This window comes from Stenella coeruleoalba, assembly GCF_951394435.1.
Source record: "Stenella coeruleoalba genome assembly, chromosome: 9".
Classification (NCBI taxonomy): Eukaryota; Metazoa; Chordata; class Mammalia; order Artiodactyla; family Delphinidae; genus Stenella; species Stenella coeruleoalba.
In genome coordinates this window covers 34069711-34093649 of record NC_137155.1, presented here as the reverse complement: position 1 = coordinate 34093649, position 23939 = coordinate 34069711, and the positions used below count along the sequence as shown (strand labels likewise).

The 23939-nt window shown below is 38.0% G+C and overlaps 1 protein-coding gene across 1 annotated transcript in view; it reads left to right on the top strand.

The window, feature by feature from the left end:
- The window catches only part of HDAC9 (histone deacetylase 9), a 1064374-nt gene that overhangs the window by 1038592 nt on the left and 1843 nt on the right, over positions 1 to 23939 (top strand). Inside the window, exon 26 of the mRNA XM_079931742.1 lies at positions 750 to 897. Within this exon, the coding sequence (XP_079787868.1) occupies positions 750 to 897 (148 nt within the window). The remainder of the gene's footprint in view (positions 1 to 749; positions 898 to 23939) is intronic.

Here is a 23939-nt window from a genome sequence, read left to right as displayed (position 1 = left end):
GACTCTGCTCTTTCTTATTTATCCCACTGGCATGTTCTCATGAAATTACCTCCTATTTTCCTCTCATTCTCCTTCCCTGCCTCAAAAAAAGAAACATCCGTATAATTGGATCCGTATAACTTATGGAAGGGCTCCAACATCAGCCAATGCATATATTAAGGTTTTAAATCAATTATTGTTCTAGTACACACCCCGGGGTTGAGAAAGAAAGAACATCCAGGACTAACAAACCTGATTGTTCTGGCAAAGTTGCCATTCGATTCATGCTGGCATTTCTGGGCTTTTCTTTTCCTTTAATATTCCAACCTCATTAAAAAAAAAAAAAAAAGTTAATGGCTGAAGTAGCAATTTTTAACATTACTGGTTCATTCAGTTTCTCCATAAGACTTCTACCTCCCAGTCTCTTGAGGATTACCCAGAGGGCATGATGCCCAGAGTTTGCTTACCTAGTTGCAGAGACAGCTGTCAGTCTGATAGTGAGTTCATTAGACTGTGGATTATTCCTCACTTTATTAACTTCTGAGCAAGGGAGAGACTCAGGCTTGGCAATATGAGCACTTCACAACTTGGCATTCCAGATTGAGAAAAACACTTAATCATAACAGTTAAGAAATTAAATTACAACTGTGTATAACATTGTGAATTTTAACCTAACAATTACTCTGAGTTAGACCTATACAAGGTTCTGATTAACACTGTTGAACTAAAATTCCTATAACATATGATGCATGGGTCTTTGTGTTTTTTAGGCAAGTACTGGAAGTCGGTAAGGACGGTGAGTGTGCCGAGGGGCTGCGCTCTGGCTGGGGCGCAGTTGCAAGAGGAGACGGAGACCGTTTCTGCCCTGGCCTCCCTGACAGTGGATGTGGAACAGCCCTTTGCTCGAGAAGACAACAGGTATGAATGCAACATGGGGGGAATCATCAGGGTCAGTAACATCCAGGCTCATCATTAGCGTTTGTGAGCCTCTCTCTAGGCTCTCCTTCTCCGGTCTCCTCCACTTCCACTTCTGCGAAGCCACAGATGCCACAGCGCATGCTGTCGGCTGTCAGGAATTCATGTGTTTCATTCTTCATGAGAAACACAGAGGTGGGGCATGTTGTTACAGTTCACAGAGAAATAGAGTGATGAGATAGATGGTCCCCGTTGGATAATTTAGTACAGATCATTATGGAGAAAGCATCTTGTGGGCTTAACTTCTTTCCTTAGTTATCTCTATTTTTCAAGATGTTCTTTTTCTTTCTCTCATCATTTCGAAGTTACTGATATAACAAAGGGGAAAAAGGAGAGCAGAAGCTGGAGGTATGGCTTGTCAGTTGGGTAGCCTTATATGACTGTCCGTGAGGTACAACTACTCGATAAAGATGAAAGTCACCTTCCAAGAAGATGGGAGTGTGTATAAAGGAATGTGTGGATGTGGGTCTGATTTTATTTTACTTTATGATAAGAAGGAGTTGATTTTAATTAGTCTTCATATGAAGAGCTTTCAGGAAAAGAAAAAAAAAACATAAAGATAACCAAAGATTGAGTTTGCTTCTTCTCCTTTTAAGAAATGTTTGTCAATTTGTACATTTTGCTGTTCAACAGACAGTGCTACATTCAGGATTTCTTTTTACTATGACCAAAACCACCCCAAATGTACAGACAGTGACATTGGTGCTCTCTGTGGATGACTTCAAAGTCACATTTCTTCAATTTAAAAATGAATAGGTGAGCTTGCACTAAAGCTCTGCCAGCTTGCACTTTTAAATTGCTTCTGAGAATGAAATCGAACTCCCTCCGTCAATAACATCACCATTAATTATACAGATCCTGCTACTAGTACATAGGTTGGCAATTTTCCCAAGAATGCACAAATATGAACAGTTTTAGTTTTTCTTGCTTTTACTGGGTGTTCAGAGTTTAATGGATTTAACATCTTGCTTTGGTCAAAAGCAGGAGATACATTGAATAAGAGATTTCATTTTTATGCAATTGTTTTTCCTAACTATAACCACTTAAGATTACCAGTAGGAAAAAAAAAAGTTGTACAATATTGTATTAAAAGATATCTTCATATGGGCATCTGGAGCATAAGGGTAAACTTATTTTACATCTTTGATAATATGAACTAACCCCCTGCTGTTCCCAGCTAAGAACCAAACCAAGTTCATAATCCAAAGGTGTTGCAGTTATTCCCAAGGCCAAATACAGTTAGTTGTCTGTCATTTGAGGGCTGTAAAACTAAGGAAACTAACATCTGTTAGTGTTGGATATAAAAGGAGCGTAGCTATTCTTTAGAATTCATTTAGTATAGAGAAACGAAGCTAAATTCCAGCCTGAGTGAAATGAATTGTAAGTAATTTTTCCCATTAAATTGCAGGGCTTAGAAAAATAAAGAATAATAAGTGCTGTTGTGAGCCCCACATAACATAAAAATCTCAGCACTTTGGCAGGAATTGGCTCTATAAGCATGCTTGTTTATCCTCAGGTACATAGTGTGCTTGACTCCTGATCATCTATAGGGACTTGACCCTGGCTTCAGTTCACCGTGATTTTTAAGCTTCATCTGATGGCAGAGAAAGAATGGGAATGGGAATGTTTTGATGTACAGGGAAACAGTTGAAGCTTGTGGCCTGGATTCATGTTTCTTTATCAGTTTTAGACAGATTGTATCTATTTTGATTGATTTTTCTTATGGGAAGGAAAATGGTTTTGCTTGAAGTATTTTTGGTGGCTTTGAACTCACTTTTTCAGCAGAGGAAAAGAAAAATTCTTCTAGAACTGGCTTTTGCATTTCTATTGAACCATGCATGAATTTCATCACAGAGAATCAGACAGGGAGAACCCTTAAAAGCCACAGAGCATTTATTCTTTAAAGGGGAATGCTATCAGAATTGTCCCCCAACTCAGTATAGGAAAGATGGCTTTCACAATGAGGTAAAGAGGTAGAAATGTTCTTAGGCCTTTGTTATGAATGCAGTGTTATAAGTACACAGGAAATTGAAAAATTAGAAAAATCAGAGAACTAAATGGATGGAAAAGGGTGAAGGCAAGATTCTTTTTATAGGAAATTCTTGCCAGTTATTTTGGAGAATATATTGGTGTTTGGAGTGAGATGACTCATTTTGTACTAAGATTTTGGGTAAAGCAGCTCTTTTCCTGGCCAACTCATATCTGACTCATTTACCACTAGTGAATAAGGGATAAAATGCTCCTGGCTAAGAACCATTGTAAGTATTTTTTGTTCAGTATGGGGGGGGGGGGTGTGAGGGAGATGACAACACAGTGCAAACAGTCATTTCATTTTTATAACTCACTGATGGACCATGAAGAATAAATTATTAGAAAAAGGCTCGGGATTCATTTTGGGGATGATTGACTGAAGTACAGTTTTCAAAACATAATTTTCAGGTGGCAGAAGACTTGAGCAGGAACAAAATGGTGGGTCAGTTAAAAAAACAACAAAACAAAAATAAAGGACAAAAAACTAAGTGGGGTCAAGTTACATGTTCAAAAAAAATAGATAGGACTAGTCACATATAGCATATTGTTTAGAAGACAGAACTGTGATCTTAGTTTCTTTCTTGATTGTCAGGAGACTGTACCTTTAAAAGATTATAGTTTGCATTGTTCAGGTATCTATTTCAAATGCTTCTACTTTGAAAAGGTCAGTTCAATATTGAGGTTTATTCTTGGATACCCGTTCGGGCTCTGCTGAAAATCAAGAAAAAGTTTTCTCTGGCAATCAAGACTTCAGAATGATCAACTCTTAAGTTACCGGGAGCATATTTACACTCTAGAATTTCTGACTCTCTCGTTTTTTAATCAAAACAAAAACTGAAGGTTAGGTTTTCAAATGTCAGTTTATTGATTATAGTGTGAGTCACATTAGATTTTCTTTAATACAAGAGGATCTGGTTGTTTCTGAATCATTTCATCTTCAACTTTTGTCAACTTTTCTCATGAATGAGATGGTTTCAGTCATTATATGACACAGAAGCATGAGAAAAATATATGATTCTGAATCTGGCTATTTAATTAATTTTTATTGGAGTATGGTTGCTTTATAATGTTGTGTTAGCCTCCACTGCACAACCAAATGAATCAGCCATACACATGTAGATATCCCCTCCCTTTTGAACTGCCCTCCCATTTAGGTTACCACAGTGCGTTAGGTAGCGTTCCCTGTGCTGTACAGTATATTCCCATTGGCTATTTTGTTTTCTGAATAACTGTCTTATTCATGAATATTTTTTAAAAGTATAATAAGCTAGAAAATCCTAAGTATCATCCGCCTTAGCTTTGGATGGTCTATCAGTAGTGTCAAGGGCATTGATAACCCCATTTTCCTGTGTCTGGAGATTTATATAGAAATATAGACCAGTCTTAAATACACATTCGTGTCTAATAGAAATACAGCTTTGTTTTCCATGCTTTAGGATTGTCTCTCCAAGGCTTCTGGAAGCTAAATGTTGCACTGATTTTTCAGGTCTCTGATTTTTCTCTCTGATACCATTATTGTGAGCACCTGTTTATCTAAACAGGCAAACATTCCAATATACATTTTATTCTTAATTTTCATCCAGTGTCAACAATACCTTAGTTGAAAAGTGGACTGAGATTTGGAAGCTCCTGGTAAAAGAAAGGAGCTCCTTTATCTTCTTTTCCTCTTCCTCCTGGGACCATCATTTTATCCCTGTGTTCAGTGCCTAACATGTGGTCTTGGGGCATGTGTGAACTCTTAGTATGTTAGGGATTAAATCCAGTGTGTGATGTATTTCAGGGTTCCCTTCTGAACTGTTTACAAACAAGTGTTTAATTTGAAAAAAGAAACACAATGGACTAGAAGCATAAGTAAAATGAGATGCACGGTAACTTTAGCTTCCCACCATCCTCATCTTTCAGTCCTGTCTTCTTACCACTACAGAGGAAGAGTAGGTTGTGACTCTGGAATCAGCTTGCCGAGGTTCAGATCCCATCTCCATCTTAATAATTGTTGATCAGTGGCAAGTTACTTATCTCTCTGGGCTTTACTTTCTTTGTCTTTAAAATGAAGGGAAAATTTCAGAGGGTTTTGAGGATGAAATGAGACAATACATCTTAAGAATTTAACATAACACTTGACACAGAGTAAGTACTCAATATTAAGGTTGGCTTTTGTTATTTTTTTCTATCTTTTTCCCCGCTTGCTCAGTTTGCTCTTTTCTTTCCCTCCATTAATACATTGTTCATCATCCAGGGATCTATAATATTAGAAATAGAGAGGCTGTACCTGGGCATCTATATGTTTAACCGTTCATAGGTTAAATCAATAGTATAGTCATTAAAAATAAAAGATTGATAAATAATCACTAAGCAGTAAATTCAGTTAACTAAGCTGTGATTAGCTGACTTAAAGAACTTTCACAATACCTAATACATTGTAGGTAATAAACAAATACTTACTGAATGAATGAGTCCAAGACAGACAACAAGACATGGTTAAAATGGTAACAGGACAATTTGTCAGGACAATTTGTAATGATACCTGAAGTTTCTTTGTCTCCTTGTCTCTATGTACTATGTTTTCTGAGGGAATCAGTGTTTTTATCTTTCACAAGAGTTTTCAAAATGTGTATTTTACATTTTTTCTTCCATAGTACTAATCGACAGGGTCCATTTTCAGATATGTTGGCTAACCAGAATCCACAGTACTCGTATCATAAAGATCGACTGACTGAGGATAAAGGTGATAAAGGTGGGAAGGGAAAGCAAAGTGTCTGAATGGAGAAAGGAATTGTCTCGGGTGAGGTGGAGGGGCTATGGGAGTGATGCTGACAGATTACAGATTTGTTCCGCGACTTGCAGAATGAGGAGGGAGAAACTCCGGTTCATTTATTCTTTAAACATTTTCTGATTAGTTTTTATGTGCCAGACAAAGTGTTGGGAGTCAAGGTCACAAAGCTTCCGTGGAGTCTTCAAAATATCCACATACTTTGAGATTGTATTAGTTTTCTATTGCTATCTTAACCAAAAAATTACTTCGTGGCTCAAAATGACAAAAAAGGTCAGAAGGGTGACAAGTCTCTGGGCTAAAATATAGAGGTTGGCAAGATCTTTTCCTTTCTGGAGGCTCTAGGGAAGAAACTGTTTCCTTGCCTTTCCCAGTTTCTAGAGGCTGCCTGCATTCCTTGGTTCATGACCCCCTTCCTCTGTCTTCAAAGCCAGCAACTTTACATCTCTCTGACCTTTCTTCAGTCACATCTCTTTCTTCAGTCACATCACATCTCTCTCTGACTGAAAGAAAAAAGCTGGGAAAACTGGCTTAAAACCAGGAAAGTTTCTCTCCTTGTAAGGACTCTTATGATTAGATTGGACTCACCAGGATCATTTCTCTATCTCAAGGTCCTTAACCTTAATCATATCTACAAAGTCAGTTTGGCTACACAAGGTAACATTCACAACTTCCAGGGATTAGGACATGGACATCTTTGGGGGCTGTCATTCTTCCTACCACAGGATCAGACATGAACGACCAACTATTGTAAATGATAGGTCATTTGATAGACCGAGCTCCAGAGTAAAAGAAGACCTAACATAGGCCAAGAACTGGGGAACAGATCACTGAGCCAGGGTAGAAAAATGGAGGATTTCAACTAGTAAATAAGAACAAAGGCATCCAAGATACAAAAAATAGCTTGAGCAAACGATCTATTTGTTTTTAATCTTATATTGGAGTATAGTTAACAATATTGTGTTTGTTAGTTTTAGATGCACAGCAAAGTGATTCAGTTATACATATAAATGTATCTATTGCTTTTCAAGCTCTTTTCCCATTTAGGTGATTACAGAATACTGAGTAGAGTTCCCTGTGCTATACAGTAGGTCCTTGTTGGTTATTTTAAATATAGCAGTGTGTACATGTCATTCCCAAACTCCCAGTCTATCCCTCCCTCTGCCCCTGCTTCCCCACCGCCCCCCAGTAACCATAAGTTCATTCCTGAAGTATGTCTGTTTCTGTATTGTAAATTAGTTCATTTGTATCATTTTTTAGATTCCACTATAAGTGATATCATATGATATTTGTCTTTCTGTCTGACTTACTTCACTTACTATGATAATCTCCAGGTCCATCCATGTTGCTGCAAATGGCACTATTTCATTCTTTTTTATGGCTGAGTAACATTTCATTGTATATATGTACATCTGCTTTATACATTCTTTTGTTGATGGACATTCGGTTGCTTCCATTTCTTGGCTATTGTAAATAGTGCTGCAGTGAACACTGGGGTGCATGTATCTTTTCCAAGTATGGTTTTCTCCAGATATATCCCCAGGAGTGGGATTGCTGGATAACATGGTAGCTCTATTTTTAGTTTTTTAAGGAACCTCCATACTGTTCTCCATAGTGGCTGCACCAATTTACATTTCCAACAGCAGTGTAGGAAGGTTCCCTTTTCTTCACACCCTCTCCAGCATTTATTCCTTGTAGACTTTTTGATAATGGCCATACTGACTGGTGTGAGGTGATTTCTTATTGTAGTTTTGATTTGTATTGCTCTAATAATTCGTGATGTTGAGCATCTTTTCATGGGCCTCTTGGCCATCTGTATGTATTCTTTGGAGAAATGTCTATTTAGGTTTTCTGCCGATTTTTGGATTGGGTTGTTTGGAGGTTTTTTTGATACTGAGCCTCATGAGCTGTTTGTTTGTAAATTTTGGAGACTAATCCCTTGTCAGTCACATTGTTTGCAAATATTTTCTCCCATTCTTTGGGTTGTCTTTTCATTTTGTTTATGGTTTCCTTTGCTGTGCAAAAGCTTTTGAATTTAATTAGGTCCCATTTGTTTATTTTTGTTTTCATTTCCATTACTCTAGTAGGTGGATCAAAAAAGATCTTGCTGCGATTTATGTCAGAGTGTTCTGCCTATGTTTTCCTGTAAGAGTTTTATAGTGTTCAGTCTTACATTTAGGTCTTTAATCCATTTTGAGTTTATTTTTGTGTATGGTGTTAAAGAATGTTCTAATTTCATTTTTTTTACACTTTTCCTAGCACCATTTATTGAAGAGACTGTCTTTCCTCAATTATATACTCTTGCCTCCTTTGTTGTAGATTAATTGACCATAGGTACATAGTTCTGACTTGCATTTCCCTGATGATTAGAGATGTTGAGCATCTTTACACGTACCTTTTGGTCATCTATATGTCTTCTTTGGAAAAATGGCTATTCAGATCTTCTACCATTAAGGGCTATTGCGAATAAAGCTGCTATGAAGTTTTGTCATTGTGGAAAAAACACATAACATTTACCATCTGAACCATTTTTAAGTGTACAGTACAGCAGTCTTAACTATATGCCCATTGTCATGCAACACATCTCTAGGACTTCTTTGTCTGCAAAACTGAAACGCTATTAAACAACTTCCATTTTCCCCTCCCCCCAGCTCCTGGCAACCACCATTCTACTTTCTAAGAGTTTGAGTACCTTAGATACATCAAATAAGTGGAATCATGCAGTATTTGCCTTTTTGTGACTGGCTTACTTCATTTGGCAGAACGTTTTTTGTCAAGGCTTATCCCTGTTGTAGCATATGACAAAATTTCTACCTTTTTTATGGCTAATATTTCATTGTATGTGTATACCGCATTTCTTTATCCATTCATCTGACAATGGACATTTAGGTTGCCTCCACTTCTTGGCTATTGATGCTTCAATGACTATAAATGTGAAATTATCTCTTCAAGATCCTATTTTGAGTTATCTTGCATATATACCCAGAAGTGGAATTTCTGGATCATATGGTAATTCTATTTTTAATTTTTGGAGGAACCTAACTCTTTTATACAGGTTTTTACTTTGTGAACACAAGCACTCAGTTTTCTTTAATGTACACTGAGGAGTGGAGTTGCCAAGTTATAGGAAAGTTATATGTCTTACTTTATAAGAAAAACTTCCAAACTGCTTTCCAAAATGGCCATACCATTTTTCATTCCCACCATCAAGGAATGACAGTTTTGTATCCTCACCTGCACTTTGTATAATTGGTCCTTATAGTTTTAGCCTTTCTAGTGGGTATGTAGTGATAGTCCATTGTGCTTTCAAATTTTCTCCCAAGAGCCATATTTATGTCCGGATCAGGTCTTCTTGGAACATACCCTCCCTTCCTTCTGTTTGGAATACTTAGCTTGTCTTCCTTCTCTTCTCACTGACCCTTCACTGACCTTCCCATTGTCTTCCAACTTACCTTTTAGATCTCATATCAAATATCACTTCCTCTTCTTGGACAATTTTCACTGACCCTCAATCCCAAAATTAGATCAGGTCCATCTGTTATACTGTATTATGTCTCCCTGTATTTCCAGTACCTAGAACACAGCCAGGGTGCATCACAGACACTCAGTAATTATTTCTTCAATCAGTGAAAACTTCAGTAATCCGGGGAATGCCAGCATTGGTGGAGATGTGGGGCTCTGGAGCTCTCATAGCTGTGGGAAGGTAAACTATGGCAGCATTCTGAAACCATTTTTAGTATACACAAAACATATAACCTGGTAATCTTGCTCCCAGGAATGTATATTGAAGACATTCTCATCTAGGGTAATTAGAAGACATGTGCTAAGAAGTTCACTACAGCTTCTTCGTGGTGGGTAGAGAGGAGGAGTCAAACCCAGTGTGCATTATTGGAAGAACAAATGGTTACAATGGGATGAAGGTACACCATGGAGGAGATGACATGTAGCACTTGGCCACTACAGACTAGATAAACATAACTGCTTACAGTGATGTTTATGTAATAACTAACTACACTACTGGGTGAGAGAAGTAAGCAACAGAAATGATACATGTGTGTATAAAGATAAAATAAAAATACATGCTCATAAAACAATAACATATAGCTTTAAAGAGCACCCTATGAACAGATAACATACATAACAGGAATTAGCTCTCTGTTGCCTCCCTCTTGCGAGAGGACCGGAATCACAATTAACTGCTGAACAATCATCAACAGGAAGACACTGGAACTCACCAAAAAAGGTACTCCACATCCAAAGACAAAGGAGAAGCCACAATGAGACAGCAGGAGGGGTGCAATCACAATAAAATCAAATCCAAAACTGCTGGGGGGGGGTGACTCACCAACTGGAGAACACTAGTACCACAGAAGTCCACCCACTGGACTGAAGGTTCTGAGGCCCACGTTAGGCTTTCCAACCTAGGGGTCCAGCAACAGGAGGAGGAATTCCTAGAGAATCAAACCTTGAAGGCTAGCAGGATTTGACTGCAAGACTTCGACGGGACTGGGAGAAACAGAGGCTACACTCTTGGAGGGCACACACAAAGTAGTGTGTGCATCGGGACCCAGGGGAAGGAGCAGTGACCCCATAGGAGACTGAACCAGATGTACCTGCTAGCATTGGAGGGTCTCCTACAGAGGCCAGGGGTGGCTGTCTCTCACCGTGAGGAAAAGAACACTGGCAGCAGAAGTTCTGGGAAGTACTCCTTGGGGTGAGCCCTCCCAGAGTCTGTCATTAGCCCCACCAAAGAGCCCAGGTAGGCTGCAGTGTTGGGTAACCTCAGGCCAAACAACCAACAGGGAAGGAACCCAGCCCCACCCATCAGCAGACAAACAGATTAAAGTTTTACTGAGCTCTGCCCACCAGAGCAACAGCCAGCTCTACCCACCATCAGTCCCTCCCATCAAGCCTCTTAGATAGTCTCATCCACCAGAGAGCAGACAGCAGAAGCAAGAAGAACTACAATCCTGAAGCCTGTGGAACAAAAACCACATTCACAGAATGATAGACAAGATGAAAATGCAGATGGCTATATACCAGATTAAGTAACAAGGTAAAACCCCAGAAAAATAATTAAATGAAGCGGAGATAGGCAACCTTCCAGAAAAAGAATTCAGAATAATGATAGTGAAGAGAATCCAGGACCTCGGAAAAAGAATGGAGGCAAAGATCGAGAAGATGCAAGAAATGTTTAACAAAGACCTAAGAAGAATTAAAGAACAAACAAACAGAGATGAACAGTACAATAACTGAAATGAAAACTACACTAGAAGGAACCAATAGCAGAATAACTGAGGCAGAAGAATGGATAAGTGACCTGGAAGACAGAATGGTAGAATTCACTGCTGCGGAACAGAATAAAGAAAAAAGAATGAAAAGAAATGAAGACAGCCTAAGACACCTCTGGGACAACATTAAACGCAACAACATTTGCATTATAAGGATCACAGAAGGAGAAGAGAGAGAGAAAGGACCCGAGAAAATATTTGAAGAGATTATATTGGAAAACTTCCCTAACATGGGAAAGGAAATAGCCACGCAAGTCCAGAAAGCACAGAGAGTCCCATACAGGATAAACCCAAGGAGAAACACACCGAGACACATAGTAATCAAATTGAAAAAAATCAAAGGCAAAGAAAACTTACTGAAAGCAGCAAGGGAAAAACAACAAATAACATACAAAGGAAAACCCATAAGGTTAACAGCTGATTTCTCAGCAGAAACTCTACAAGCCAGAAGGGAGTGGCATGACAGACTTAAAGTGATGAAAGGGAAGAACCCACAACCAAGATCACCCACAAGGAGCTCATTCAGATTCGACAGAGAAATCAAAAGCTTTACAGACAAGCAAAAGCTAAGAGAATTCAGCACCACCAAAACAGCTCTACAACAAATGCTAAAGGAACATCCCTAAGTGGGAAACAAAAGAGAAGAAAAGGACCTACACAAACTAACCCAAAACAATTAAGAAAATGGTAATAGGAACATACGTATCAATAATTACCTTAAATGTGAATGGATTAAATGCTCCAACCAAAAGACACAGGCTCGCTGAATGGATACAAAAACAAGACCCATATATATACCGTCTACAAGAGACCCACCTCTTGTAGGGACACATACAGACTGAAAGTGAGGGGACAGAAAAAGTTATTCTATGCAAATGGAAATCAAAAGAAAGCTGGAGTAGCAATACTGATATCAGATAAAATAGACTTTAAAATAAAGAATGTTACAAGAGACAAGGAAGGACACTACATAATGATCAAGTGATCAATCCAAGAAGGAGATATAACAATTATAAATATATATGCACCCAACATAGGAGCACCTAAATCCACAAGGCAACTGCTAACAGCGATAAAAGAGGAAATCGACAGTAACACAATAATAGTGGGGGATTTTAACACCTCACTTACACCAATGGACAGATCATCCAAACAGAAAATTAATAAGGAAACACAAGCTTTAAATGACACAATAGGCCAGATAGATTTAATTGATATTTATAGGACATTCCATCCAAAACCAGCAGATTACACTTTCTTCTCAAGTGCACACGGAACGTTCTCCAGGATAGATCACATCGTGGGTCACAAATCAAGCCTCAGTAAATTTAAGAAAACTGAAATTGTATCAAGCATCTTTTCTGACCACAACACTATGAGATTAGAAATCAGTTACGGGAAAAAAACCGTAAAAAACACAAACATGTGGAGGCTAAACAACACATTACTAAATAACCAAGAGATCACAGAAAAATTCAAAGAGGAAATCAAAAAATACCTAGAGACAAATAACAATGAAAACACGACCATCCAAAACCCATGGGATGGAACAAAAGCAGTTCTAAGAGGGAAGTTTTTAGCAATACAGGCCTACCTCAAGAAACAAAAATCTAAAACAATCTAACCTTACACCTAAAGGAACTAGAGAAAGAAGAACAAACAAAACCCAATGTTAGCAGGAGGAAAGAAATCATAAAGATCAGAGTAGAAATACATGAAATAGAAACAAAGAAAACAATGGCAAAGATCATTAAAACTAAAAGCTGGTTGTTTGAGAAGATAAACAAAATTGATAAACCATTAGCCAGACTCATCAAGACAAAGAGGGAGAGGACTCACATCAATAAAATAAGAAATGAAAAAGAAGTTACAACAGACACCACAGAAATACAAAGCATCCTAAGAGACTACTACAAGCAACTCTGTGCCAATAAAATGGACAACCTGGAAGAAATGGACAAATTCTTAGAAAGGTATAACCTTCCAAGACTGAACCAGGAAGAAATAGAAAATATGAACAGACCAATCACAAGTAATGAAATTGAAATTGTGATTAAAAATCTTCCAACAAACAAAAGTCCAGGACCAGATGGCTTCACAGGTGAATTCTATCAAACATTTAGACACGAGCTAACACCTATCCTTCTCAAACTCTTCCAAAAAATTGTGGAGGAAGGAACACTCCCAAACTCATTCTGTGAGGCCACCATCACCCTGATACCAAAACCAGACAAAGATACTACAAAAAAAAAAATTACAGACCAGTATCACTGATGAATATAGATGCAAAAATCCTCAACAAAATACTAGCAAACAGAATCCAACAACACATTAAAAGAATCATACACCATGATCAAGTGGGATTTATCCCAGGGATGCAAGGATTCTTCAATATACGCAAATCAATCAGTGTGATACACCATATTAACAAACTGAAGAATAAAAACCATATGATCATCTCAATAGATGCAGAAAAAGCTGTTGACAAAATTCAACACCCACTTATCATAAAAACTCTCCAGAAAGTGGGCATAGAGGGAACCTACCTCAACATAATAAAGGCCATATAAAACAAACCCCCAGCAAACATCATTCTCAATGGTGAAATGCTGAAAGCATTTCCTCTAAGATCAGGAACAAGACAAGGATATCCACTCTCACCACTATTATTCAACATAGTTTTGGAAGTCCTAGCCAGTCAGAGTCCTAGAGCCTACAGAAGTCCTAGTAGTCAGAGAAGAAAAAGAAATAAAAGGAATACGAATTGGAAAAGAAGAAGCAAAACTGTCACTGTTTGCAGATGACATGATACTATATATACAGAATCCTAAAGATGCCACCAGAAAACTACTAGAGCTAATCAATGAATTTGGTAAAGTTGCAGGATACAAAATTAACGCACAGAAATCTCTTGCATTCCTATACACTAATGATGAAAAATCTGAAAGCTAAATTAAGGAAACACTCCCATTAAAAAGAATAAAATACCTAGGAATAAACCTACCTAGGGAGACAAAAGACCTCATGCAGAAAACTATAAGACACTGATGAAAGAAATTAAAGGTGATACCAACAGATGGAGAGATATACCATGTTCCTGGATTGGAAGAATCAATATTGTGAAAATGACTATACTACCCAAAGCAATCTACAGATTCGAAGCAATCCCTATCAAATTACCAATGGCCTTGTTTACAGAACTAGAACAAAAAAACCTTAAAATTTGTATGGAGACACAAAAGACCCTGAATAGCCAAAGCAGTCTTGAGGGAAAAAACGGAGTTGGAGGAATCAGACTCCCTCACTTCAGCCTATACTAGAAAGCTACAGTAATCAAGACAATATGATACTGGCACAAAAACAGAAATATAGATCAATGTAACAGGATAGAAAGCCCAGAGATAAACCCACGCACCTATGGCCAAGTAATCTATGACAAAGGAGGCAAGGATATACAATGGAGAAAAGACAGGCTCTTCAATAAGTGGTGCTGCGAAAACTGGACAGCTACATGTAAAAGAATGAAATTAGAACACGCCCTAACACCATACACAGAAATAAACTCAAAATGGATTAGAGACCTAAATGTAAGACCGGACACTATCAAACTCTTAGAGGAAAACATAGGAAGAACACTCTGACATAAATCCCAGCAAGATCTTTTTTGATCCATCTCCTAGAGTAATGGAAATAAAACCAAAAATAAACAAATGGGACCTAATGAAACTTAAAAGCTTTTGCAAAGCAAAGGAAACTACAAACAAGACAAAAAGACAACCCTCACAATGGGAGAAAATATTTGCAAACGCATCAACCAACAAAGGATTAATCTCCAAAATATATAAACAGCTCATGCAGCTCAATATTAAAAAAACAAACAAGTCAATCCAAAAATGGGCAGACCTAAATAGACATTTCTCCAAAGAAGACATACAGATGACCAAGAAGCACATGAAAAGCTGCTCAACATCACTATTAGAGAAATGCAAATCAAAACTACAATGAGGTATCACCTCACACCAGTCAGAATGGGCATCATCAGAAAATCTACAAACAACAAATGTTGGAGAAGGTGTGGACCAAAGGGAACCCTCTTGCACTGTTGGTGGGAATGTAAATTGATACAGCCACTATGGAGAAGAGTATGGAGGTTCCTTAAAAAATTAAAAATAGAATTACCATATGACCCAGCAATCCCACTCCTGGTCATATATCCAGAGAAAACCATAATTTAAAAAGACACATGTACCCCAATATTCATTGCAGCACTATTTACAATAGCCAGGTCATGGAAGCAACCTAAATGCCCATCAACAGATGACTGGATAAAGAAGATGTGGTACATATATACAATGGAATATTACTCAGCCATAAAAAGGAACGAAATTGGGTCATTTATAGAGGCATGGATGAATCTAGAGACTGTCATACAGAGTGAAGTAATAAAGTGAAAAACAAATATCGTATATTAATGCATATATGTGTAACCTAGAAAAATGGTACAGATGAACTGGTTTGCAGGGCAGAAACTGAGATACAGATGTAGAGGACAAACGTATGGACACCAAGGGGGGAAAGCAGTGGGGGTGTGGGGTGGTGGTGGGATGAATTGGGAGATTCGGATTGACATATATACACTAATATGTATAAAATGGATAACTAATAAGAACCTGCTGTATAAAATAAAATAAATAAAATTCAAAAAAAATTCCCCTCTGTGAAGCTATGAAACTAGAAAATAATCAATACTAAAACTTAAAATGTTTTCACTGAAAAAACAAACAAATAGGAATTAGATTGCTTGCCTTGGAGAAGGAAGAGGAAAGTATAGGGATTAAATTAAATCAATAAACCAAGAGGAAATGTGTCTTTAAAAATAATGTTGTTGGGCTTCCCTGGTGGCTCAGTGGTTTAGAGTCCGCCTGCCAATGCAGGGGACATGAGTTCGTGCCCCGGTCCGGGAAGATCCCACGTGCCGCAGAGCAGCTGGGCCCATGAGCCATGGCCGCTGAGCCTGCGCGTCCGGAGCCTGTGCTCCACAACGGGAGAGTCCACAACAGTGAGAGGCCGGCATACCACAAAAAAAAATAAAATAAAAAATAATAATAGCATTAATATAAATTAACAGATACTGCTTTAAAAATCATAGGAAATGAAATACCCCTTTAAGGGAAAATACAAGAATATAATTTTATGTTATATCTTATCTCAAATTCTTTCTTTCTGCTTTTTATTTTTGCAAATTATCTAAACTACTATGACTGCTGGACCTAACTGATCCTTCCCTTAATATATGAAATCTTTGCCCTTCATCAATAAAGGACCATCTGTGTTCACTTCTACTTGCTATAGCAGAAGTTTGTGTCTTTCAATCAGCTGAACTATTGTACTAAAATTTATCTTTGAATGTTTTATTTTACATTTATTCCTGACCTTCCTATGTCTCTACCTCACCTAACTGAAAAAGGAATTAAATCCAAATATTGAAGATTATCTCTCCCCTTCACCCAGCCCTTTCCACAGCTGTGTTTTTGTTAATCAAGATAACCTTGGTATCTGTCTATAAATGATTGAAGTGGGGAGCCCCCCACATTTCAAGAGTACTGCTTCTTACTCTTTCACCCAAAACAGCCATTAAAGGGTCATCCCTGACCAGTTCACTTTCTAAGTGTTTCATGAAGATGACTTCTTAAATTAACTTAAAAAAATATGTAGACATTTAACAGTTACCTAGGGACAGGGATTAAGTAAAGATAATACTAAATCCACTGAGAGCTATGGATATGAGAACACCCAGAGAGCAGGTCGTGGATTATTATTTCAGTTTTAAAGAGAAAACTGAGAATCTAGGGACGATGACTTGCTCAAAGTTAAATTTTAAAAATGGCAGAGTTGGGACCTAAATACATCTACCTTGTGAAATCTACCTTGAAATCCAGGATATTTTCCTACTTGCTATACTAGTAATAAAACTTCTGTGTTGCAAGACACTGAGAGATTTGGCTGGTTATGTGTATTTGTTTCATTAGAATGTGGCAGCAGTTAATTAACTATTTTCCAAAAAAGTGGTTAATATGAAATGACTTTGAGGGGAGGAAAGCAAAGAGAAGCATCTGATGGAAAGCTTTATATTGTACCTGAAAGTCCCCATGTTAGAAGAGAAGAAGTTCCATTTTGCAGTGAATGGTTTGTGCTGAAGACACTTCGCTTACCTCCTCAAAGCCTAAGACGGATGTCTGGAGAATGCACAGACACTTACCACTGTCTCTGAAATTCCAGCCACAACTGAGTCCTGGATGTGGGGGGAAGATCATCTTGCTGTGGCTTTGGGTTAGAAGTAGGAAAATTCAGATGGAGGGAGTATCATCACCAAGACGGTAGAACAGGAGAACTGAGCCTCTCTCCCCACACAAAGACCTGCCAGGAGAGAGTAGGATGATATGTTCAAAGTGCTGAAAGAAAAAAACTGCCAACCGGACTACTTTACCTGGCAAGGTTTTCCTTTAGAAATTAAGGTGAGATAAAAAGACTTTCCCAAACAAAAAAAAAAGTTGAAGTAGTTCATCACCACAAGACTTTCCTTACAATAAGTGCTGAAAGGAGTCCTTCAAACTGAAAAGAAAGTACGATAACTACTAACATGAAAACATATGAAAATGTACAACACACTGGCAAAGGTAAGTATATAGTCAGATTCAGAATACTCTAATAGTATAATATGGTGATGTGTTAAACACTTAACTCTAGGATAAAGGTTAAAGGACAAAAGTATTTTAAATAGCTACAGCTACAGTAATTTGTTCATGGATACACAATATTAAAAAAAAAATCATGACATCAAAAACAAACTATAGGGCTTCCCTGGTGGCACAGTGGTTGAGAATCTGCCTGCCAATGCAGGGGACACGGGTTCGAGCCCTGGTCTGGGAAGATCCCACATGCCGTGAAGCAACTAGGCCCATGAGCCACAACTACTGAGCCTGCGTGTCTGGAGCTTGTGCTCCGCAACAAGAGAGGCTGCGACAGTGAGAGGCCTGTGCACCGCAATGAAGAGTAGCCCCCGCTCGCCACAACTAGAGAAAGCCCTCGCACAGAAACAAAGACCCAACACAGCCAAAAATAAATAAATAAATAAAATTAAAAACAAAAAAAACAAACTATAACACACCATTGTAAAGCAATTATACCCCAATAAAGATGTTAAAAAAAATACTATAGACAGGAGGAGTAAAAGGGTAGAGTTTTGTATGCAATTAAAGTTAAGTTGTTGTCAGCTTAAAATTAGACTGTTATATCTATTAGATGTTTCAAGTAAGCCTCCGGGTAACCACAAAGCAAAAACCTATGGTAGGACTTCCCTGGTGGCGCAGTGGTTAAAAATCCCCCTGCCAATGCAGGGGACACGGGTTCAAGCCCTGGTCCGGGAAGATCCCACATGCTGCCGAGCAACTAAGCCCGTGCACCACAACTACTGAGCCTGGGCGCTAGAGCCCACGAGCCACAACTGCTGAGCCCACATGCTACAACTACTGAAGCCCGTGAGCCTAGAGCCTGTGTTCTGCAACAAGAGAAGCCACTGTGATGAGAAGCCCGTGCACTGCAACAAAGAGTAGCCCCCACTCGCTGCAACTGGAGAAAGCCCGCATGCAGCAATGAAGACCCAATGCAGCCAAAAATAGATAAATAAATTTATTTTAAAAAAAAAGAACCTATGGTAGATAGGTAAAGATAAAGAGAAGGGAATTAAAGCATACCACTATGGAAAGTCATCAGTTTAAAAGGAAGACATTAAGAGAGGAAGAAATGAACAAAGTAAGTACAAAACAGCAAGAAAACAATTAACAAAAGTGGCAATAGTAAGTTGCTAACTATCAATAATTATTTTAAATGTAAATGGCTCCAAGTGAAGGTATGGAAACGGATATTCCATGCAAATAGAAAACAAAATAGTGCAGGAGTAGCTATACTTATATCTGGAAAAAAAATAGACTTTAAGTCTAAACTGTAACAAAAAACAAAGAAGGTCATCATATGGTGATAAAGGGATCAATTCATTAAGAGGATATGATAATTTTAAATACATATACACCCAACATCCGAGCATCTAAATACATTAAGCAAATACTAACAGATCTGAAGGGAATAATATAGACAATAGTACAATAATAGTAGGGAACTTCAATACCACACTTTCTACAATGGATAGATTATCCAGGCAGAAAATCAATAAGGAAACATTGGACTGGATTATACTTTATATCAGATGGACCTAACAGACATATACAGAACATTCCATGCAACGGCAGGAAAATACCTATTCCTCTCAAGTGCACATAGAACATTCTCTAGGATAGGTCATATGTTAGGTCACAGAACAAGTCTTAGTGAATTTTAAAAGAGTGAAATCATACTAAGTATCTTTTATGACCACAGTGGTGTGAAATTAGAGATCAGTAACAGAAGGAAAATTGGAAAATTCACAAATGTGTGGAAACTAAACAACACATTCCTGTATAACTAATGGATCAAAGAGGAAATCAAAGAGAATCAAAAGTTATCTTGAAACAAACAAAAATGGACACACAGAATAACAAAACTTATGGGATGCAGCAAAAGCAGTGCTGAGGCAAATTTACAGCAATAAATGCATACATTAAAAAAAACCCTCAAATAACCTAACTTTACAGCTTAAGGAACTAGAAAATGAACAACAAACTAACCCCAAAGTTAGGATAACAAAAATCAGAGCAGAAATAAATGAAATAGATAATAGAAAAGCAATAGAAAAGATCAACAAAACTAACAGTTGGTTTTTTAAAATGATTTTAAAAATTGACAAACCTTTAGACTTACCAAGAAAAAAAGAGAGAGGACTCAAATAAATAAAATTATAAATGAAAGAGGAGACATTATAGCTGATACCACACAAATACAAACCATCACAAGAGACTACTATGAACAATTATATGCCAACAAATTGGACAACCTATAAGAAATGAGTAAGTTCCTAGAAGCATACAACCTACCAAGACTAAATCATGAAAAAAATAGAAAATCTGAACATACCAATAATAAGAAGATTGGATCAGTAAACCAAAACCTCTCCAAAAAGAAAAGCCCAGTCCCAGATGGTTTCACTGGTGAATTCTTCCAAACATTTAAAGAAGAATTAACACCAGTTCTCAAACTCATCCAAAAAATTGAAAGCCCGCCCTCCCTCCCCACCCAAAAACTGGTGTCTGAGAGACATTACCTGTCATAGCTGTCTTTTCACAAGGTCCCACCTCCCAGACTCACCATGGGACTTGGGGTAAGTGACAATCCCACTTTCTGGTCATCTGTTTCTCTTTTTTATTTTTTTTGGCTGCGTCAGGTCTTAGTTGTGGCATGTGGGCTCTTCATTGAGATGCGTGGGCTTTTCTCTAGTTGTAGCACATGGGCTTCTCTCTAGTTGTGGCACGTGGGTTCCAGAGCACTTGGGCTCTGCAGTTTGTGGCACACGGGGTCTCTAGGTGTGACGTGCAGGCTCAGTAGTTGCGGCACTTGTGGGGCGTGGGCTTAGTTGTCCCGCAGCATGCAGGATCTTAGTTCCCTGACCAGGGACTCGTCATTTGTATCTGAATATCTGATTTACTGATTTAGGGAATCTATCACTCCTAAACTCATTTTATGCAGCCACTACCCTGATACCAAAGCTAGATAAGGATACTGCAAGAAAAGAAAACTATAGGCCAATAACCCTGATGAACATAGATACAATAATCCTCAGCAAAATACTAGCAAACCAATTTCAACAGCACATTAAAAAGATCATACACCATGAGCAAGTGGGATTTATCCCTGGGAGCGAGGGTGGTTCAACATATGCAAATCAATGAATGTGATACACCACATTAATGAAATAAAAGATAAAAATCATTGTCTTTTCAATAGATGCATAAAAAGCAGCAGACAAAATTCAACATTCTTTCATCATAAAAACTCTCAACCAAATTGGGTATAGAAGGAACATACTTCAACATAATAGAAGCCATATATGACAAACCCACAGCTAACATCATTCATACTCAACAGTAAGAAGCTGAAAGATTTCCCTCTAAGATGAGAAACAAGACAAGGGTTTCTTAACATGATCCTGTACTTGTATGTAAAAAATCCTAAAGACTCCACCAAAAAAAAAAAATGGCTAGTAATAATAAATGAATTCAGTAAACTTTCAGGATAAAAACTAAGATCTATATACCAAAACCAGTAAGATCTGATGAAACAAATTGAAGAAGACACAAATAAATGGAAAGCTATTCCACATTCATGTATCAGAAGAGTTAATATTGGTAAAACATCCACACTATTCAAAGTCACTGATAGGTTCAATGCAATCCCTCTCAGAATTCCAATGGCATTTTTCACAGAAATAGAAAAAAAATCCTAAAATTCAGTGGGATTACCAAAGACCCTGAATAGCCATAGCAATCTTGAGCAAGAACAAAGCTGGAGGCTTCACACATCCTGAGTTCAAATATTACAAAGCTGTAGTAATCAAGAGTATGGCATTGGCATAAAAACGGACACATAGACCAATGGAACAGAATTGAGAGCCCACAAATAAACCCTCACATATATTGTCAACTAATATTTGACAAGGGAGTCAAGAATACTCAATGTGCTAACAATAATCTCTTTGATAAATGGTGTTGGGAAAACTGGACATTCATTCATATGCAAAAGAAAGAAACTGGACCCCTACCTTATACCACTCACAAAAATTAACTGGAAATGTATTAAGAACTTAAATGTAAGAATTGAAACTATAAAACTCTTAGAAGAAAACAAAGAAAAAAAGCTCCTTGACTTTGGTCTTTACAATTAATTTTCTGGATATGACAACAAAAGAAAAAGCAAAAAAGGCAAAAATAAGCAAGTGCAGGGGCTTCCCTGGTGGCACAGTCGTTAAGAATCCACCTGCCAATGCAGGGAATACAGGTTCGAGCCCTGGTCCGGGACGATTCCACATGCTGTGGAGCAACTGGGCCCATGCACCACAACTGCTGAGCCTGCGCTCTGGAGCCCGCGAGCCACAACTGCTGAGGCCCGCATGCCTGGAGCCCACTCTCCACAACAGGGGAGGCCACCACAGTGAGAGGCCCGTGCACCGCAACAGAGAGTAGCCCCTGCTCGCCGCAACTGGAGAAGGTCCGCGTGCAGCAACGAAGACCCAACGCAGCCAAAAATTAAAAATAATAAATAAATTTATTAAAAAATAAAAGCAAGTGCAATGACGTCAAACTAAAAACTTTTGCACAGCCAAAGAATCAACAAAGTGAAAAGGCAACCTATGAAATACAAGAAAATATTTGCAAACCATGTATCTGATAAGGGGTTAATATCCAAAATATATATGGAGCTCATACAATTCAATAGCAATAAATAAGTGAATAAATTAACTCAATTTAAAAATAGGAAAAGGGGGGCTTCCCTGGTGGCACAGTGGTTGGGAGTCCACCTGCCGATGCAGGGGACGCAGGTTCGTGTCCCGGTTCAGGAGGATCCCACATGCTGCAGAGCGGCTGGGCCCGTGAGCTGTGGCTGCTGGGCCTGCGCGTCCGGAGCCTGTGCTCCGCAGCGGGGGAGCCCACAGCAGTGAGAGGCCCGCATACCACAAAAAAAAAAAAAAAAAAAAAAAAAGGAAAAGGACCAGAATAGATATTTTTCTAAAGAAGACATACAAATCGCCAACAGGTACATGGGAAGGTTCTCAACATCACTAATTATCAGGGAAATGCAAAGCAAAACCACACCGAGATATCACTTCACATGTGCTAAAACAGCTTGCATCAAAAAGACAAGAGATAACAAATTAGTGAGGATATGGAGAAAGTGATCTATTTGCACTGTTGATGGGAATGTAAATTGATGCAGCTGCTATGGAAAACAGTATGGAGGTTCCTCAAGAAAGTAAAAGTAGAACTACCATGTGATCCAGTAATCCCACTTCTGGGTATATATCCAAAGAAAACAAAATCACTATCTTGGAGAGGTGTCTGCACTCTCATGTTCATTGCAGCACTATTTACAATATCCAAGACAAGGAAACCACCTCAGCGTCCAGTGATAGATGAATCGACAAAGAAAATGTGGTATATACATACAACAGAACATTATTCAGCCATAAAAAAGAAGGTTCAACATGGGTGAAACTTGAGAGCATTATGCTAAGACAGAGAAAGATAAATACAATATGATCTCACTTATATGTGAAATCTAAAAACATTGAACTCTCTATATGAGATGATGGATGTTAACTAAACCTATTGTGGTAATCATTTCACAATATATGTAAGTCAGACTATCATGCTCTCCACCTTAAACTGATACAGTGAGGTTTGTCAGTTATTTACAATAAAACTGGGAAAAAAATTGTTGAACTCATAGAAACAGTAGATTGATGGTTAACAGGGCCTGGGAGATAGAGGAGATGGAATGATGTTGATCAAAAGGTACAAGCTTCCAGTTATAGGATGAATAAGTTCTGGGGATCTGATATACAGCATGATTACTACAGCTAACAATACTGTATTGTATACTCAAAATTTGCTATGAGAGTAAATCTTAAATGTTCTCATCATAACAACAAAAATGGTAGTTATGGGAGGTGAAGGATATATTATTGTGGTAAATCGTCACATTGCCTTCAACTTATACAATGTTATATGCCGACTGTATCTCAATAAAGTTTGGAAAAAGTAAATAGGAGAATTCAGTCTCCATTGGAGTATCTAGTTTGAGGATTCTATACCTGTATAATCCACATATTCTCAAATGTAAATAAGTTTGCATGTTTACATATAAATCAGTTTAGTTACTTAAATGTTTTCCTTAATTTAAAAATTTTC